Raw genomic sequence first — 13,181 nt, 5'->3', positions numbered from 1 at the left:
ATTCGAACCCAGACCTATACTTCCTTTTCAAATGAAGAAGTCACAGACCGAGAAATGTGGAGCTATATTAAATACGTCACGGGGAAGCATCAACCATTGGCATGTTCCTAGAGTGCAAATCCACATCAGAAAAGTGAACTGCGCCGTGGAGTTGATTTTGTCCCCAGCACAACAATGCGCACTTAAAAAAAACAAAAAAAACAAAAAAAAACAAAAAAACAAAAAAACCCCCATAACAATAAGGTTTTCGCTGTAGTAGTTTAATATGACCGTATTTAACACTGAATGGCAAGATGCCGCGAGACTCCTCACACACGCACGCATGAGGAGTTCGAAATAATTTACAAATTTTACGCAATCTGGAAACAATTTTAGCAATAAGAATCCTGGTAAAGATACAAGTACCTCGATGAATTCATAAGACGTAACACGTGTACACGTATTTAAATCTTTTTGAATCAGGGAACAAAGGTTGAGACCCAGACATTTAAAACAAAAATGCCCATAGGATCGACACAGACATGTTGTATCACAATGTCACTCATATTTACTGTCCCAATAAAAACACTACAAATATAATGGGTACCGATTTAAAAAGAAACGTGAGAATAGTAGGACACAAGCACAAGTCAAATCACCATTAAGCTTCTATGTTTAAATGTCTCCAATATTAACTGGATCAACACATCTAAAACAACATGTAAACAGATGTTGGGCTTCAGAAAATACAGGTTAAGACCCCGTTTGCCAAAAATCATCGTAGTGTTAAGATCATCTTCAATGAGGGTGTGTTCTCGGGTTGAAGGAATACTTGCTGTACAATTTAAAGATTGCGATCATTTTAGCAAACCTATCCCACATTTTTTCATGCATGCACAATGCATTGCTCTCCTCTCATTCAGTGCGCCCCTGGCCGTCCAGAGCCATGGTGAATTTAAGCCTGAGAGATATTTTTGTCCTAGTTTAGTGTAAGCCTGTCTGAGTGAATCTTCTGACAACTGGAAGCCGCTGACCACTGAGAGAGGCATAGAGACAGAGACCTGCATTTCGTTCATCTCCTCCTCGTCCTTTCGTCTCTACTCGTCTCTCGTTCGTCCCGGATCTTAATGTGAGCAGACAGGATCTTTGGACAAGCACTGCAATGCTAAAACAAGCGTAATTGTTTCGGTAGTGAACGGCTCTAAAAACCTGATTTGTTTTTAACAAAACGTCCAGTGTTTTACTGAATAACCAAACATTTAATGTCTAAAACATATGCATGCTGTATATACGAAATAAGTAAATTAATGTAAAAACAATACAATATGCTACTTACTATTGTCAAACAAACAAAGGATTTTCACCCGAAGGCACAGATTATTCGGAAGCAGCAAGTACAACAGTCACTGAAAAATATTAAATGCCATAAATACGATAATAAAAAAATAGTAATGTGCTGCCCCCTTCTGGTCACGTTTCTTATTAAGGCATTGGCATTGAATGAAAAGAAACAAAAGTAATATTCCAATCAATAAACATCAACATACTTAATACACATCATTGCATTCTTTGCATACTTCAGTTGTAGAACATGGGTTAGAAGTTACACTAACACTGATGGATTTGCTGTGTGATTGTATCTTGTGATGTATCTTCCAGTCCTGCTTGTTTTTCATATAATCACAGTGATACCAAGTGCTAAAACGACTGGAACTGAACATCACCTTGTCTCCACTGCTCCAGGTTTGCTAAAGCCTCCAGTCTAAACTAATTATTATCCTAGTATGGCAGTCTCGAAAGAATCATACAATGTTTACCATCATGATTGAAAAAAAAAAAATATATATATATATAAACAATAATTCAATTCTTAAAACAAAGCGATTCATAAACACTTGAAAAAGGCAGAGTAAAAACGCCACATCCATTCAGGTTTGTAGTTCTCTCTTGAGAAATTTATTTTGAAATACTGATCTTTTACATTTAAAAAAATCAAATCTAACCCGAGGGTTTTGGCTTTCAGTTCCATTACATATGCTCTGGTGTATATATATTTTGTGTGTTATGTGTGTGTAAAAGAGAGAGTATGAGCATAACTAGCTCCACCAGGCAGGCACTGGGTGTGCCTTTAGGAACCATAGCAGACTGAGTGTAAACAGTGAGGGGGAAGGATTTTAATGCAACACCTCTCATTCCTTCAGGCTTCCAAAGGGAAGCAGCCTCCAGCACCACCTGCTTAGCAGGGAAAGGAGAGAGCACTTCAATTTAATACTCCTTAAATTCCACACCCAAGAGGTCATATGGAGCAAAGGTCAAAGTTCAGCAAGATAAAAACAGTTTTAGTCCACTAGAGAGAGCACCATATTCCCTTAGCAGTAGGTCCCAAGGAAAAGCTAGAGTTTGAGGTTGAGAGAGTAGCCTCTTGCATCAACAGACGATTGCTGGCCTTCCAGATCACATGAGCTGTCTGTGGATATATCCTTTCTCTTCTCTTCTTTTACAGAAGGCAGAAAACAGCCTGGAAACCTGTGAGCTAGTAGGAAAATGAAATAAAATCATATGTATATAAGACTGTGGTCCTGAATTTGTCTCCAAGGCACTAGGGCTGTTTATAAAAGGGCAAAAAGTTTGAACTTGAACACAAACTAAATGGTGAGGAAATTTTCTTAAGCAAATTTTAAGCATCTTTTCCTTTTCATTCTGTTGTCTCCAGTTGCTAGTCTATTTAAGTGTCCCATCCACTACCTGAACCTCCCAGCTGGGAGGCATAAGACTGCAAATTTCCTCAGGGCAGAAAATATGTTTCATCATGGAGGAGAGCCGTGATCGCATTACCTGTACAGGTAAATTGTCACGGGACGCTCCCCCACACTGTCGCGTTTAGGGGGGTTCACCTTGTTTGTGGCCATGCCTTTTGTGATTGTGCGCACCTGCACGGGGTTTAATGTTGTGTCTATTTAAATCTCAGCTAGTGTGTAGTCTGCTGTTATATGTAAAACACGTATGTAGTCATTGTTAAGTGTTATTGTGATCTGTGTTTTATTAAGTATGGAGGTCGTGTCTTTTGTTAATATTGTGTATGAGTGCCACCAGTGTTGTTCGTGTCTTTTGTTAATAAGTGTTTCACTTTAGTGAGGGAGTCTGTGCGTCCTGCTCCACGCCCATCGGCAATCAGGCCAGCAGAAACGTTACATAAATCTGGTACATCACATGAATCAGATCAATTAATCCCTCTAATCAGGGCTGGGTTTGCCAAAAGCATCATAAAACGTAGATCATCTTAACAGGGTAGAGTGAGTAATACACTGAACTTACTCACTCTCACTCACTCTCTCTCTCTCTCTCTCTCTCTCTCTCTCTCTCTCTCTCTCTCTCTCTCACATAAATCAATCTTAACACTGTAATGATTTTGGGAAATTGGGCCAAAATCACTTGGTGAAGGAAGGAGAATCACCCTGTACTGTGAATCCCCGTGCCTGTGAACAAAGCCGTTTACATGCCCCACCCTTCAACGGCCAGCAGGCTTGTGCAGCAGCTCACACTAGATCCAGTGGTGCACCTCTGCTTTGAAAGCTGCTCTTTTCCTGAAGTGCCATGTACCAGCTAACATTAATTATTAAAATTGCCTTTTTTTTTTTCCTGGTTGTCTGCTGCTACTTACCATCTCTGGCATGCTGGAAGAATTAAGACCAAAGGATGAAGGCCAAAGAAAAGAACAAAAATAAAAATAAAAACTAAACATGGAGATGGAAAATGACAACAGAATGGAGAAGAGAAAGAGACAGGAAAGTCATGTAAGAAATACAGATTCTAAGCTTAAAAGTCTATGAGATAATTGTCAGGCAGATCTACAATATCTAATATCCTTCTAGTTCAATAGGGCTTACAAAAGCATGTAATAGGCATACATGCACACAGGTTATACCTTTTCTTCCAGTTCTTTAATCTGTCGTTTCTGTGTCTCGATCCATTCTTCTAGCTCTTTTATTCGCTGTGTGGGAATTAAGAGAGAGCCAAGATCATTAAACAATTACCGTCAAATGAACAGTCATTCATTCCACCCTAGAACTAATGTTTAGCCTTTGAAGGATAACATGAAGGAATAATAGCAATAATAGCCATAATTTTGCCACATAGTCAGTATGCTGAGCTCTCATTAATTGTATATGTACCTTTGCTTACTTAATATATTATGCAGAAATGTGTTTTATTGAACACAAGCAGCTATTAGTTTTTTTTGTATTTAACAATAGGATTGGGAATCTGAGTTCATTTATTCTACAGCAGTTAAGCATTTCACAAACAACAAAGTAGTACACATTACCAGCAGTATTAATGATCATAGGATAACTGCTGAATGGATGCCTGTGTTTGTTCTGTACTCATCACTGCCTTTACTTGTTGAGCATGCTGTAGGAGCTCCATTCTCTCTCTGAGTATCTGAGCATCTTTCTCTCGTAATTCGCAGAGAATCTGTCTCTTCCACTGATCGACAGCTCTCCTCAGCGAATCCCGATCGCCCTCTGACAGCATCTCGGAAACTTTGGCACCCGCCTCTTCCTGCTGCAGTGCATCGAACAACATTGCTTCCAGCTCCAGGATTCGCTGGGGGCAGTGAGGATAATGAGAAACAGGAAACAGGAGGTAGGGAGCGGAAACAGGAAGAGAGACAGAATGAGAGAGAGAGAGAGAGAGAGAGAAAGAGAGAGAGAGACGCCAACAGAAATGCAAGCAGAGAAAGGGTGGGGTGTGGAGCAATGATGACAAAATTGTACCACCAGAGGGCACAAAATAGAGGATATCAATTGAGCACTGATTTTGAAAATAAATATTTTCTTTAATATTTAGTACAAGATGTAATGTAGAAAACTTGAATGTGGATGGCCTGCAAACCTTATTAGCCTGATCCATAGACTGTTTTCTGTAGTCTAATTCTTCATCTAAATATCCTTTTTGTTTACTGAAGAGCTCCTTTGGAGGTATAACACATAAGAACATATCCATCAGCAGCTAAAAAGGACAGGAAGCAGCTAAAAAGGACAGGAAGCAGTCATTCAGACTAGGCTGGATGACAGCTGGGAGCAGTCACAGCTAAGGCGACTTTCTGTAACGCGTAAGGCTACACATAATTTAGCAACAGGATATGTCCAACAAATATATAGTAATTAAAAATATATGAATTGATTGAAAGCAGGTATAATTAAATGATAAAGCTCATTTTAGGTTGTAGGTCGTAAATCCGAATTTCACCTGGTAATTTGAATGACAAATATCACTTAACAAATCTTTCTTTGACAAAGTATATGCATTTACCTTTTCACTCTCAATGTCGATCATTTTCTGCTGTAATGATGATTTGGTTACCTCAATTTGTTCTAGCCACTGAAAGCAAGGAGATTCATTCATTAAAAATATACAAAACACTAAAAAAATGTACAGGAGTGCACATGCATCATCCAAGGCATATAAAGTTCATAAGAATTTGTTCATAATTTCATAAGAGGTCTTTGAAAACAAGGAAAGAAAAGAGCAAACTGATACATGCAGTACCTTTTCAGCTAAAGTTAACACAGTCCTGGCATGGATCACCGCCACCTGCTCCTCATTGCTCAGATTCTGAACCATCCAGTGAAATTAAGGCAGAGAGTCAACCGGAGCATTTGGATGCGTTTGTACCACATGCAGCAGGGTATATTCCCCACGCATATACCCTGTGTGTAGGGACACACACATTTACATATAAAATGAACATACACTTACGGCGTTATCCCCCAGAATGTCCAGTTTTTTCATCAGGTCCGTGATGATGATGTCCTAATACATGGAAAAAGAGAATGTTACTGAACTAGAACTGATATGAGAGAAATACTGTAACGACAGCAGGTAGTGAAAGAGTAAATGTTTTACATTTACCTGAAACTTTAATTATACAATTATGAGTGAATACAACTTGAGCAATAAGCGCCTTACACAGGAGCAACCTAGCAGTGGTGAGGCTTGAACTTATGGTTACTAGTCAAGTAGTCTTAACCACTAAGCTACCAATGCCTTTTTATAACCTCATAAATGCTTTTATTGTACAAGTCAAGCATAACAAACCGTGATGTTGTTACGAACACCAGGAACCACGCTCATCCCAGCCCTGCCATGCCTGCCTCTTCTCAGAGACATCTCTGATCTGGTTCTCCAGAGTATGAATTACACACCTGAACACTATTCTCCTCATTACTACCCTCCTATTCAAGCTCTCCTCCCTTGCACTCTTTTTGTGACGTATTACCATGTTGCATACTGAGCAATCCAGATATGTGTTTGTCTTCCTGGTTTCCGAATCCTGCCTGCATTTCAGACCTCTCCTCTTGCTTGGCCCCTGGATGCCTTGCCGTGTTTTCGGCCTCGGACCGACCTGACTACAAGTACCTGCATGACTCCTCTAACCTGCCCCGTGTGTGTGTGTGCATTCGTAACAGATGTACTGGGGGCTGACCCTGCATGTCTGAGTAAACAGGCCTTCCTGGTGAAAGATGGTCCGTGTGCCAAGCGTGTGCTGACATCCTACGGCACATAGAGCTGAGTACGATATGAGGTCTGTGCTAACCCATTACAATGGGTGGGGGTGTGCAGTGAACACATGGGTGGAGGTGTGCAGGGCTGCTATTTAGGAGACATCATCTGCTAGAGTGAAGGCTGCAAGTGGTTAATCCTTCAGGTCAAGAACTACGGACTTCTTTTAGCTATCGGTATACTTCAGTACTCTAATGTCTGCTGTGTTTTGAATAGCCTTAAGTATTCTGTTTACAAAGCAGTGGTTTGGATAGAGACTCACTGTGACCCCCTCTGCTTCACAGTACACCTGTAGAGGACTCACTCCCTCTGCAAACAGGATGCTGTGGATCTTCATGGCCGGAGACCTCCTCTCTCTCTCCTAAAACATAAACGTAAGAAGATTAAAAAGATTCAGGGGAAAAATAAGAAACGAGAATATCAAAAAGATTCAGGCTCCATTCAGACAATGCTCCAAGCTGATATGATCAGTGTTGCGTGATCAGACAAGCTGTTGATGTGAAGCATTGTGCTGAAGAGCATGTGAGCAGTAGACTGTGATTCAACATAGAAATTTGAACAGATGTTCTTTTAAGGTAAGTCTTGGGATAAAATAACAAACATATTGCATGAAACATTGAATATAATTTAGATCTGAGGACCTTAGTACCCAACACGTCCAGACATCGGTACTGTGCAAACAATATCATCGCACGACATCTATATACCGCACTGATGTGTAAACAATATCAGCGCACATCAACACGCAGCAAAGATCTGTATAAAAAGACGTCGTAAAAACATCTGCACACAGCACTTTGCGAGGTGTACAACTTCCTTGTCGTACTTACTTCCAGTTCTAGAATGCGGAACTCCATGAGTTCATTCTGGTCTTTTACATCCTGAAGCTCATGCTTCAGGCGTACCTCTTCTGTCTCCACATCCTTCAGCTGTTGAGGAAACCATGGGTACACACAAATCATTAGAGCGTTAGCATTTGGACGTGTTGCGTGTGGGAAACTGAACTGAGTTGTACACGGCTCACCTTCTCAACGAGGTCCTGGTTTCGGTGATATAAGGCCTGTTTCTCTTCAACCCACTTCACATCCTGCGAGGTAGAAGAAATTACAGAAGGCTGATCCCTCTGAAGAAGGTTAAGTGCTAAGATTTCATCTTAAATTAAATGCAACTGTTGTTATACTTCTATAATTTGCAGAACTAATGTTAAACAAAAATATAATTCAATTTAACTTACTAATTAAGTAATTAAAAGTGAACAAAAACAACATTTTAGCAGCATGTTTTCTTTTTGTCATCCATAATGGGTCGTGACCTTGTTTGGGTCAATGGTTGCTGTTGCACAAAGACCTTTATTGAACTTTATTTGAAGTCCTTTTAAAGTTTTGGAGGCAACAGTCCAGACAGGATTCTAGTTCATTAGTGGGAGGAAGATAAGTGTATGTCTTTGGACCTTAGACCTGCCATTTCCTCTTGGTCTTCCACATCTCAGCCATATGTAATGAAAAACTAATCTCAGTATTTGGTGGGAAGCTGATCAGAACAGAGCTGGGTACTGCTTGGAGCCTTGCGGGTCCTCGGGTTAGTACCACATGAGATGGAGAGAGGATCGTACCTGGCCCTGCTGGCTCAGCACACGCTCCAGGTCAGCTATCCTGGTCTGGTAGCGGCTTAGCTCTGCCTGCAACTGCTCTCGCGTCTACATGTGAATAAACAATAGCATCAATGAAAGGGATATTTAAAATAAAAGTCTGCAGCTATTTAAACAGACAGATTTACACACAAGTAACACTTTATGTTAACATTCTAACTCTAATAGAGACTAATACAGTGTGACATTTATATTTAATTTGGAAAAACCTTTATTCATAGTAGTTCCATCGGACCTCTATGACGTTACAGTGCATCAGAGTGTAAGTAATTCACCTTGACTTCCTTTTCAGCATCAAAGGTCCCGCCCACCTGCTCCTGGAGTAGGGCATACGCACGCTGAAGAGCCTGGTACTCCATCGTCAGCTGACGGAACCTCAGCTCCGTTTCTTCTTTGCGCATTCCCTACACACGTCACACCAGAATGAGTGTACACAGAGTTTCACATGCACACAGAAACACACAACAATCACACAAAGGTGTATCCACCTCCTCTAGATCATCGTCTGGCGTGCAGGGGGTTCTGTCGGTGTGGTAGGATATGGAAGAGCCATCCGAGTCTATAGAGCCTTCCTCGTCATAGCCAAAGAACGTCTCGATCACTGGCTACAGGAAAGAGAGAGAAGACACAAATCAAAAGGAAGGCAGAGAAAAGGGGAAATGATGCAGAAAGTTCTCACGGGCACATCGGTTAAGGTACATTATTGATCTTCTTGAAAATACTATGGAAACAAACATGCAGGAAACAGTGACTTGTTCCGCAAATCTCTCTCTGAAACTGAAATGTAGCACAGTGCCAGGGCCTTTTGTGGTGCTGTGCGAGCGCAATTGTACTTTGCAGGTCTTTAAACTCCTCTTCCTGCGCACGCTGTCCTGCCTTCTGTATCTCATCAGCACGTCTCTCTCCTGGAGGACAGAAAAGGTCAGTGGCTCAAACAAGACACATCTGAAAGCCATTTTATTGCAGGATTGCACTTTTATAATCTGAATTCATATTTCAATATTACAAGCATGACCTTTCAGACGTGTATATTGAGACAGTATTTTAAGTAGTTTTTTTGTTTGTTTGTTTTTCTTTACAAAAAAATACTTGGATATATTGTAGTTATATAGTGTTTATGCTAATGCTTTATACATTCCTGTGGAAGTGTAATGACTAGCTTTGCAATTATTTTAATAATACTACACAAGAACCACATCCTTTGATCAGTCACGGTTCAAGACTTTTCTGATTATTAATGGTTCTACTCTAATTCTACTCATTCCATGTAATGTTGGTAAGACTTTATTTGCATGCGTCTTGCCTGTTTTCAACCCTAAACCCTAAAACTGACCTAAAACCTAGCCCTGCATGGGAAAAATAAAAGGAGGTTTATAAATGTTAACATTTCTTGTATAATGAATTCTTAGCTGAAGCTATTTTTGTCTTGAAAATTTTAATCATGTAAATGCAGCAGCATAAATAATTAAGTATAGTTCAGGACTGACTCTGCATGTACAGATCAAACCAAGGTTTGGCATGTGTAATGCACAAGGCTATTCTGGGCAGTGTTTGTGTTGCTCTGTATGTTAAACAGTCTGCCTGAGACTCCTGCAGCTTGCTCTCTTATGTGTTTTTTCAACACTTTTTCATTTTTCTTCAGCTGAGCTCCTTGCACTTATTGAAGAGCCTAATGATGGCTAATTACACGGCCTCGTTTCCCGCAAAGTGAACGAATGGCTGTGAGAACTTACAATTACGCTCTTCACATATCCAGCTGTTTCAAATGCCTGCAAAAATAAAACATCCAGTAAAGAGACATTATCCAGAACAGACGTTATAGACATTTCCTATTCTAAAGACATGTTAGCAGGACATGCATTTGCAAAGCAGGCATGGTCTTATAAGAAAATACACAGAAAGCTATTTTGAGCCACAAAAGCATGTTTTTATCCTCTGTGGAAATGCTATTACCAGCATGGTGTTTATACTCTTCGGTAATACATTTCACTAACAGTAATTGCTAACCTGAATGGGTTCAAGATGTTTTGTGAGTGACTCAAACTAATACAACACCTGAATGCATATAACTGTATGGTACTAGTCCACAAGGGATGTGTGTATGCGTGTGAGTGTGTGTGTATGTGTGTGCACAAGCGCATGCACATATACATGGGAGTAAGCGGGTGAATTAACAGGAGGAGTTGTCATGGCGATACCTTGGACAGATCGTCAATGATGTTCTGCTGTTCAAGGACCTGTAATCTGAGGAACTCGATCTCCCGCTCTTCCTGGCTCTGGTCCAGGTCGTTTAGAGAACTCGGCCTCCGCAGTGTTCCCGCCTTCTCCTGCTGCCAGACACAGTGCATTGCAGTTACCCACTGACACCTGCTAACACCCAGCTCTACTCTCTACCTCACCAGGTGCTATTACCCCAATGAACCACACTGCTAGGTTAGCCACTGTTAGCCTCTTTATGACACTCTGCTACTTTAGCTCCAGATTAGCCTGACCTATGCACCACTAATGCGGTCATCAGTAAGTCAGAGCAAACCCAGTAAATAACTAATGCCAAATAGATGGTTATTATTATTAGGAAGTTCAGTGATTCTCAAGTCTTATTCAACATTTTTATTTCAAATTCTCTACTTGGATCTGATCGTGGTTTTGATGCACAAATCAGGGTGGATTACAGGCTATTCTAAACCTGGCCAGATTCTTAATTACTTTCCCGGGGCAGCCCAGCGCGTCACGGTTTTATGTTTTCTCTGCTCCGATGCACATGACTGATCTCACAATGTGCTCGATGACTACCTAATCAGATGTGTTAGTACAGGAAAACCAGTGGAGAGCAGCGGCCCTGCAGGACTGGAACAGAAATGCTGATCTCTGGAGCACCTTCCGAGGTATACCCTCCACTTCAGCGAAGTAACAGATATTCATAGGTGTAACAGTTACAGCAAGGCAGACAGACTGGCACCACTGGGAAAGCCAACTAACCTCTCTCATCAAGTGAAAAAAATCCAACCCTACTATATCAAGGAAAGTGAGAGGTGTTCATGTGCGCAGAAACCGAGCTATAGATTTATACATCACCGACGGGTGATTAAGTTTACTGGGCTTGCTATGTGAATTTGAAATGCTATTAGCATTTAATTAGTTATAACCATGTTGTGTGATATTAATCATGTTTTGTTTACTTGACCTTAAAACTGTGTTACAAACATTCAGTATGGAATGCACTGAATGCTTCTTGCAATTGCTGCGATATATTTTTCCACTATTGTTAATTCAACTGTAAGATCAAACAAAATGTATCTACAGGGCACAACGATCATTTTGTGAGGTTCAGTATTGCATCTTAGAGAATCAGTTAATATGATCATGGTAGTGGTACTCTAGAGTTGAAAATCTCAACAATAAAACTAATGTGAGAGAAAAACAGGCTAGTCATGCCCTCGTTTCTGAGCATGGAAATGGTAAGAGATGTATTTCAAGGTGAAAGGCATTGTATAAAAAATAAGCAGCCTATATTTTAAAAAAGGAAAATTAAGCAAATAAGTAGAATACAGAAAAGTACACAAATATAAATGACTACTATACTATATAGAGAATATATATATATAGAAGAGTATTCACTATAGACATATACTGTATGTAGTAGACTACCACAGTGTAAGAACACATATTCAGGACAGAAAGATTCTGATACCTGCGCTGAAGATTCTGATACCTGTGCTCTATGTAAATACTGTTAGGTGAAGTACTGCATGTTTGATGTGTCATACCATTTCTATGTTTTCCTGTGTGATGAAACGCAGTTTGTTCTCCATGCGTCTGAAAGAGTGAGCCAGCTCTTCATTCTTACGACTCAAACGCCTGTTCTTATCCAGGAGTGGCTTATACTGGCTCTCTGCTTCACGAAGACGCTTCAGCTACACACACACACACACACACACACACACACACACACACACACACACACACACACAAACAGTGATCAATCATAAAATGAAAAGTACCTGTCTTAATATTTTGTAGGTCCCCCTTGTGTTGGCAAAAACAACTTTGAGCCGCTGAGGCAGAACTCCATAAGAACTTTAAAAAAAAAAACAACAAAAAAAAAACAACAAAGTGCAGTGTGCTGTAGTAAAACTCGAGTACACAGGGTTTCCATAGAAACAGGAAATTTGGGACAGAGGTCCTTCATCAGCTGGGCAAGCAAAGTGCTTCGGAAGTTCTACATAAAGTGCTTTGCTTTCACAGCTCATGAAGGACCTCTGTCTGAAACCTGTTGTTTCTCTGGAAACCTTGCGCAATTTTTACTACTCTCTCTCTATACACTTCAATGCGCAGTTCAGTGTCTCCCAGTGTTGTGTCTCTCCAAATTGGCCACCTTACAAACAATATGGTTCTATAACGCCTACAATAGCACCAGTGTGCCAATAATGTACTACCATTACAGTACATGACAACGGCTGATTTACTCTTGGTACAGATAGGAAAATTTAGGTTAGGACTTCCTTGTTCTGTTTATTTTTCAAATCTCAGCTGAAAAACACAAACTCTACTCAGAATAGTAATATCTGTCCTCTTCATAGATGCTTTTTTTCTTCTTCTTCCTGAGTGTGTTCTTGTACTATTACACTGTAAAGAGAGTGTTGTGCTTCCTGGAGGAGAAGGGGAGTCACCCACCAGCTCGTTGCGCTCCTCCGACAGCAGGGCGTTGCGGTCTTCTAACCTGCGAATGACAGCACTCAGCTCTGCGATCTTCAGCTGGAAGCGCCGAGCGTCCTTCTCATCCAGCTGCTGCACCTGCAACACAAACCAACTGCAGAAAAGTGGAAAGGCACAACCTCAAGCACCGCAGACCTGGGTCCCAAACACCTGCTGGCACGGCCTGGGTCCCACACGCGCAGAAGATGCCAAAACCATCAGTTTCCCACAGATGGCCGCAAAACCCCGCCAGCCGCAAAACAGTTCAATGCAATTTGGATAACTTATTGATCTC

General features: G+C 40.7%; 1 protein-coding gene across 1 annotated transcript in view; it reads right to left on the bottom strand.

Moving 5' to 3' along the window:
- Positions 1–244: 244 nt before the first annotated feature.
- jakmip3 (Janus kinase and microtubule interacting protein 3) overlaps positions 245–13,181 on the bottom strand; it is a 28,995-nt gene continuing 16,058 nt past the window's right edge. The window contains 20 exon segments of the mRNA XM_035533758.1: positions 245–1,144; positions 1,316–2,512; positions 3,641–3,713; positions 3,905–3,970; positions 4,378–4,584; positions 4,873–4,950; positions 5,293–5,361; positions 5,530–5,595; positions 5,740–5,793; positions 6,806–6,904; positions 7,374–7,472; positions 7,568–7,630; positions 8,156–8,239; positions 8,467–8,595; positions 8,680–8,796; positions 9,025–9,096; positions 9,925–9,960; positions 10,390–10,521; positions 11,959–12,105; positions 12,866–12,985. Of these exon segments, the coding sequence (XP_035389651.1) occupies positions 3,663–3,713; positions 3,905–3,970; positions 4,378–4,584; positions 4,873–4,950; positions 5,293–5,361; positions 5,530–5,595; positions 5,740–5,793; positions 6,806–6,904; positions 7,374–7,472; positions 7,568–7,630; positions 8,156–8,239; positions 8,467–8,595; positions 8,680–8,796; positions 9,025–9,096; positions 9,925–9,960; positions 10,390–10,521; positions 11,959–12,105; positions 12,866–12,985 (1,689 nt within the window). The 3' untranslated portion in view covers positions 245–1,144; positions 1,316–2,512; positions 3,641–3,662.

Source organism: Electrophorus electricus, chromosome 14 (assembly GCF_013358815.1).
Source record: "Electrophorus electricus isolate fEleEle1 chromosome 14, fEleEle1.pri, whole genome shotgun sequence".
NCBI classification, from domain to species: domain Eukaryota; kingdom Metazoa; phylum Chordata; class Actinopteri; order Gymnotiformes; family Gymnotidae; genus Electrophorus; species Electrophorus electricus.
This window is presented reverse-complemented; position numbering and strand designations above follow the sequence as displayed.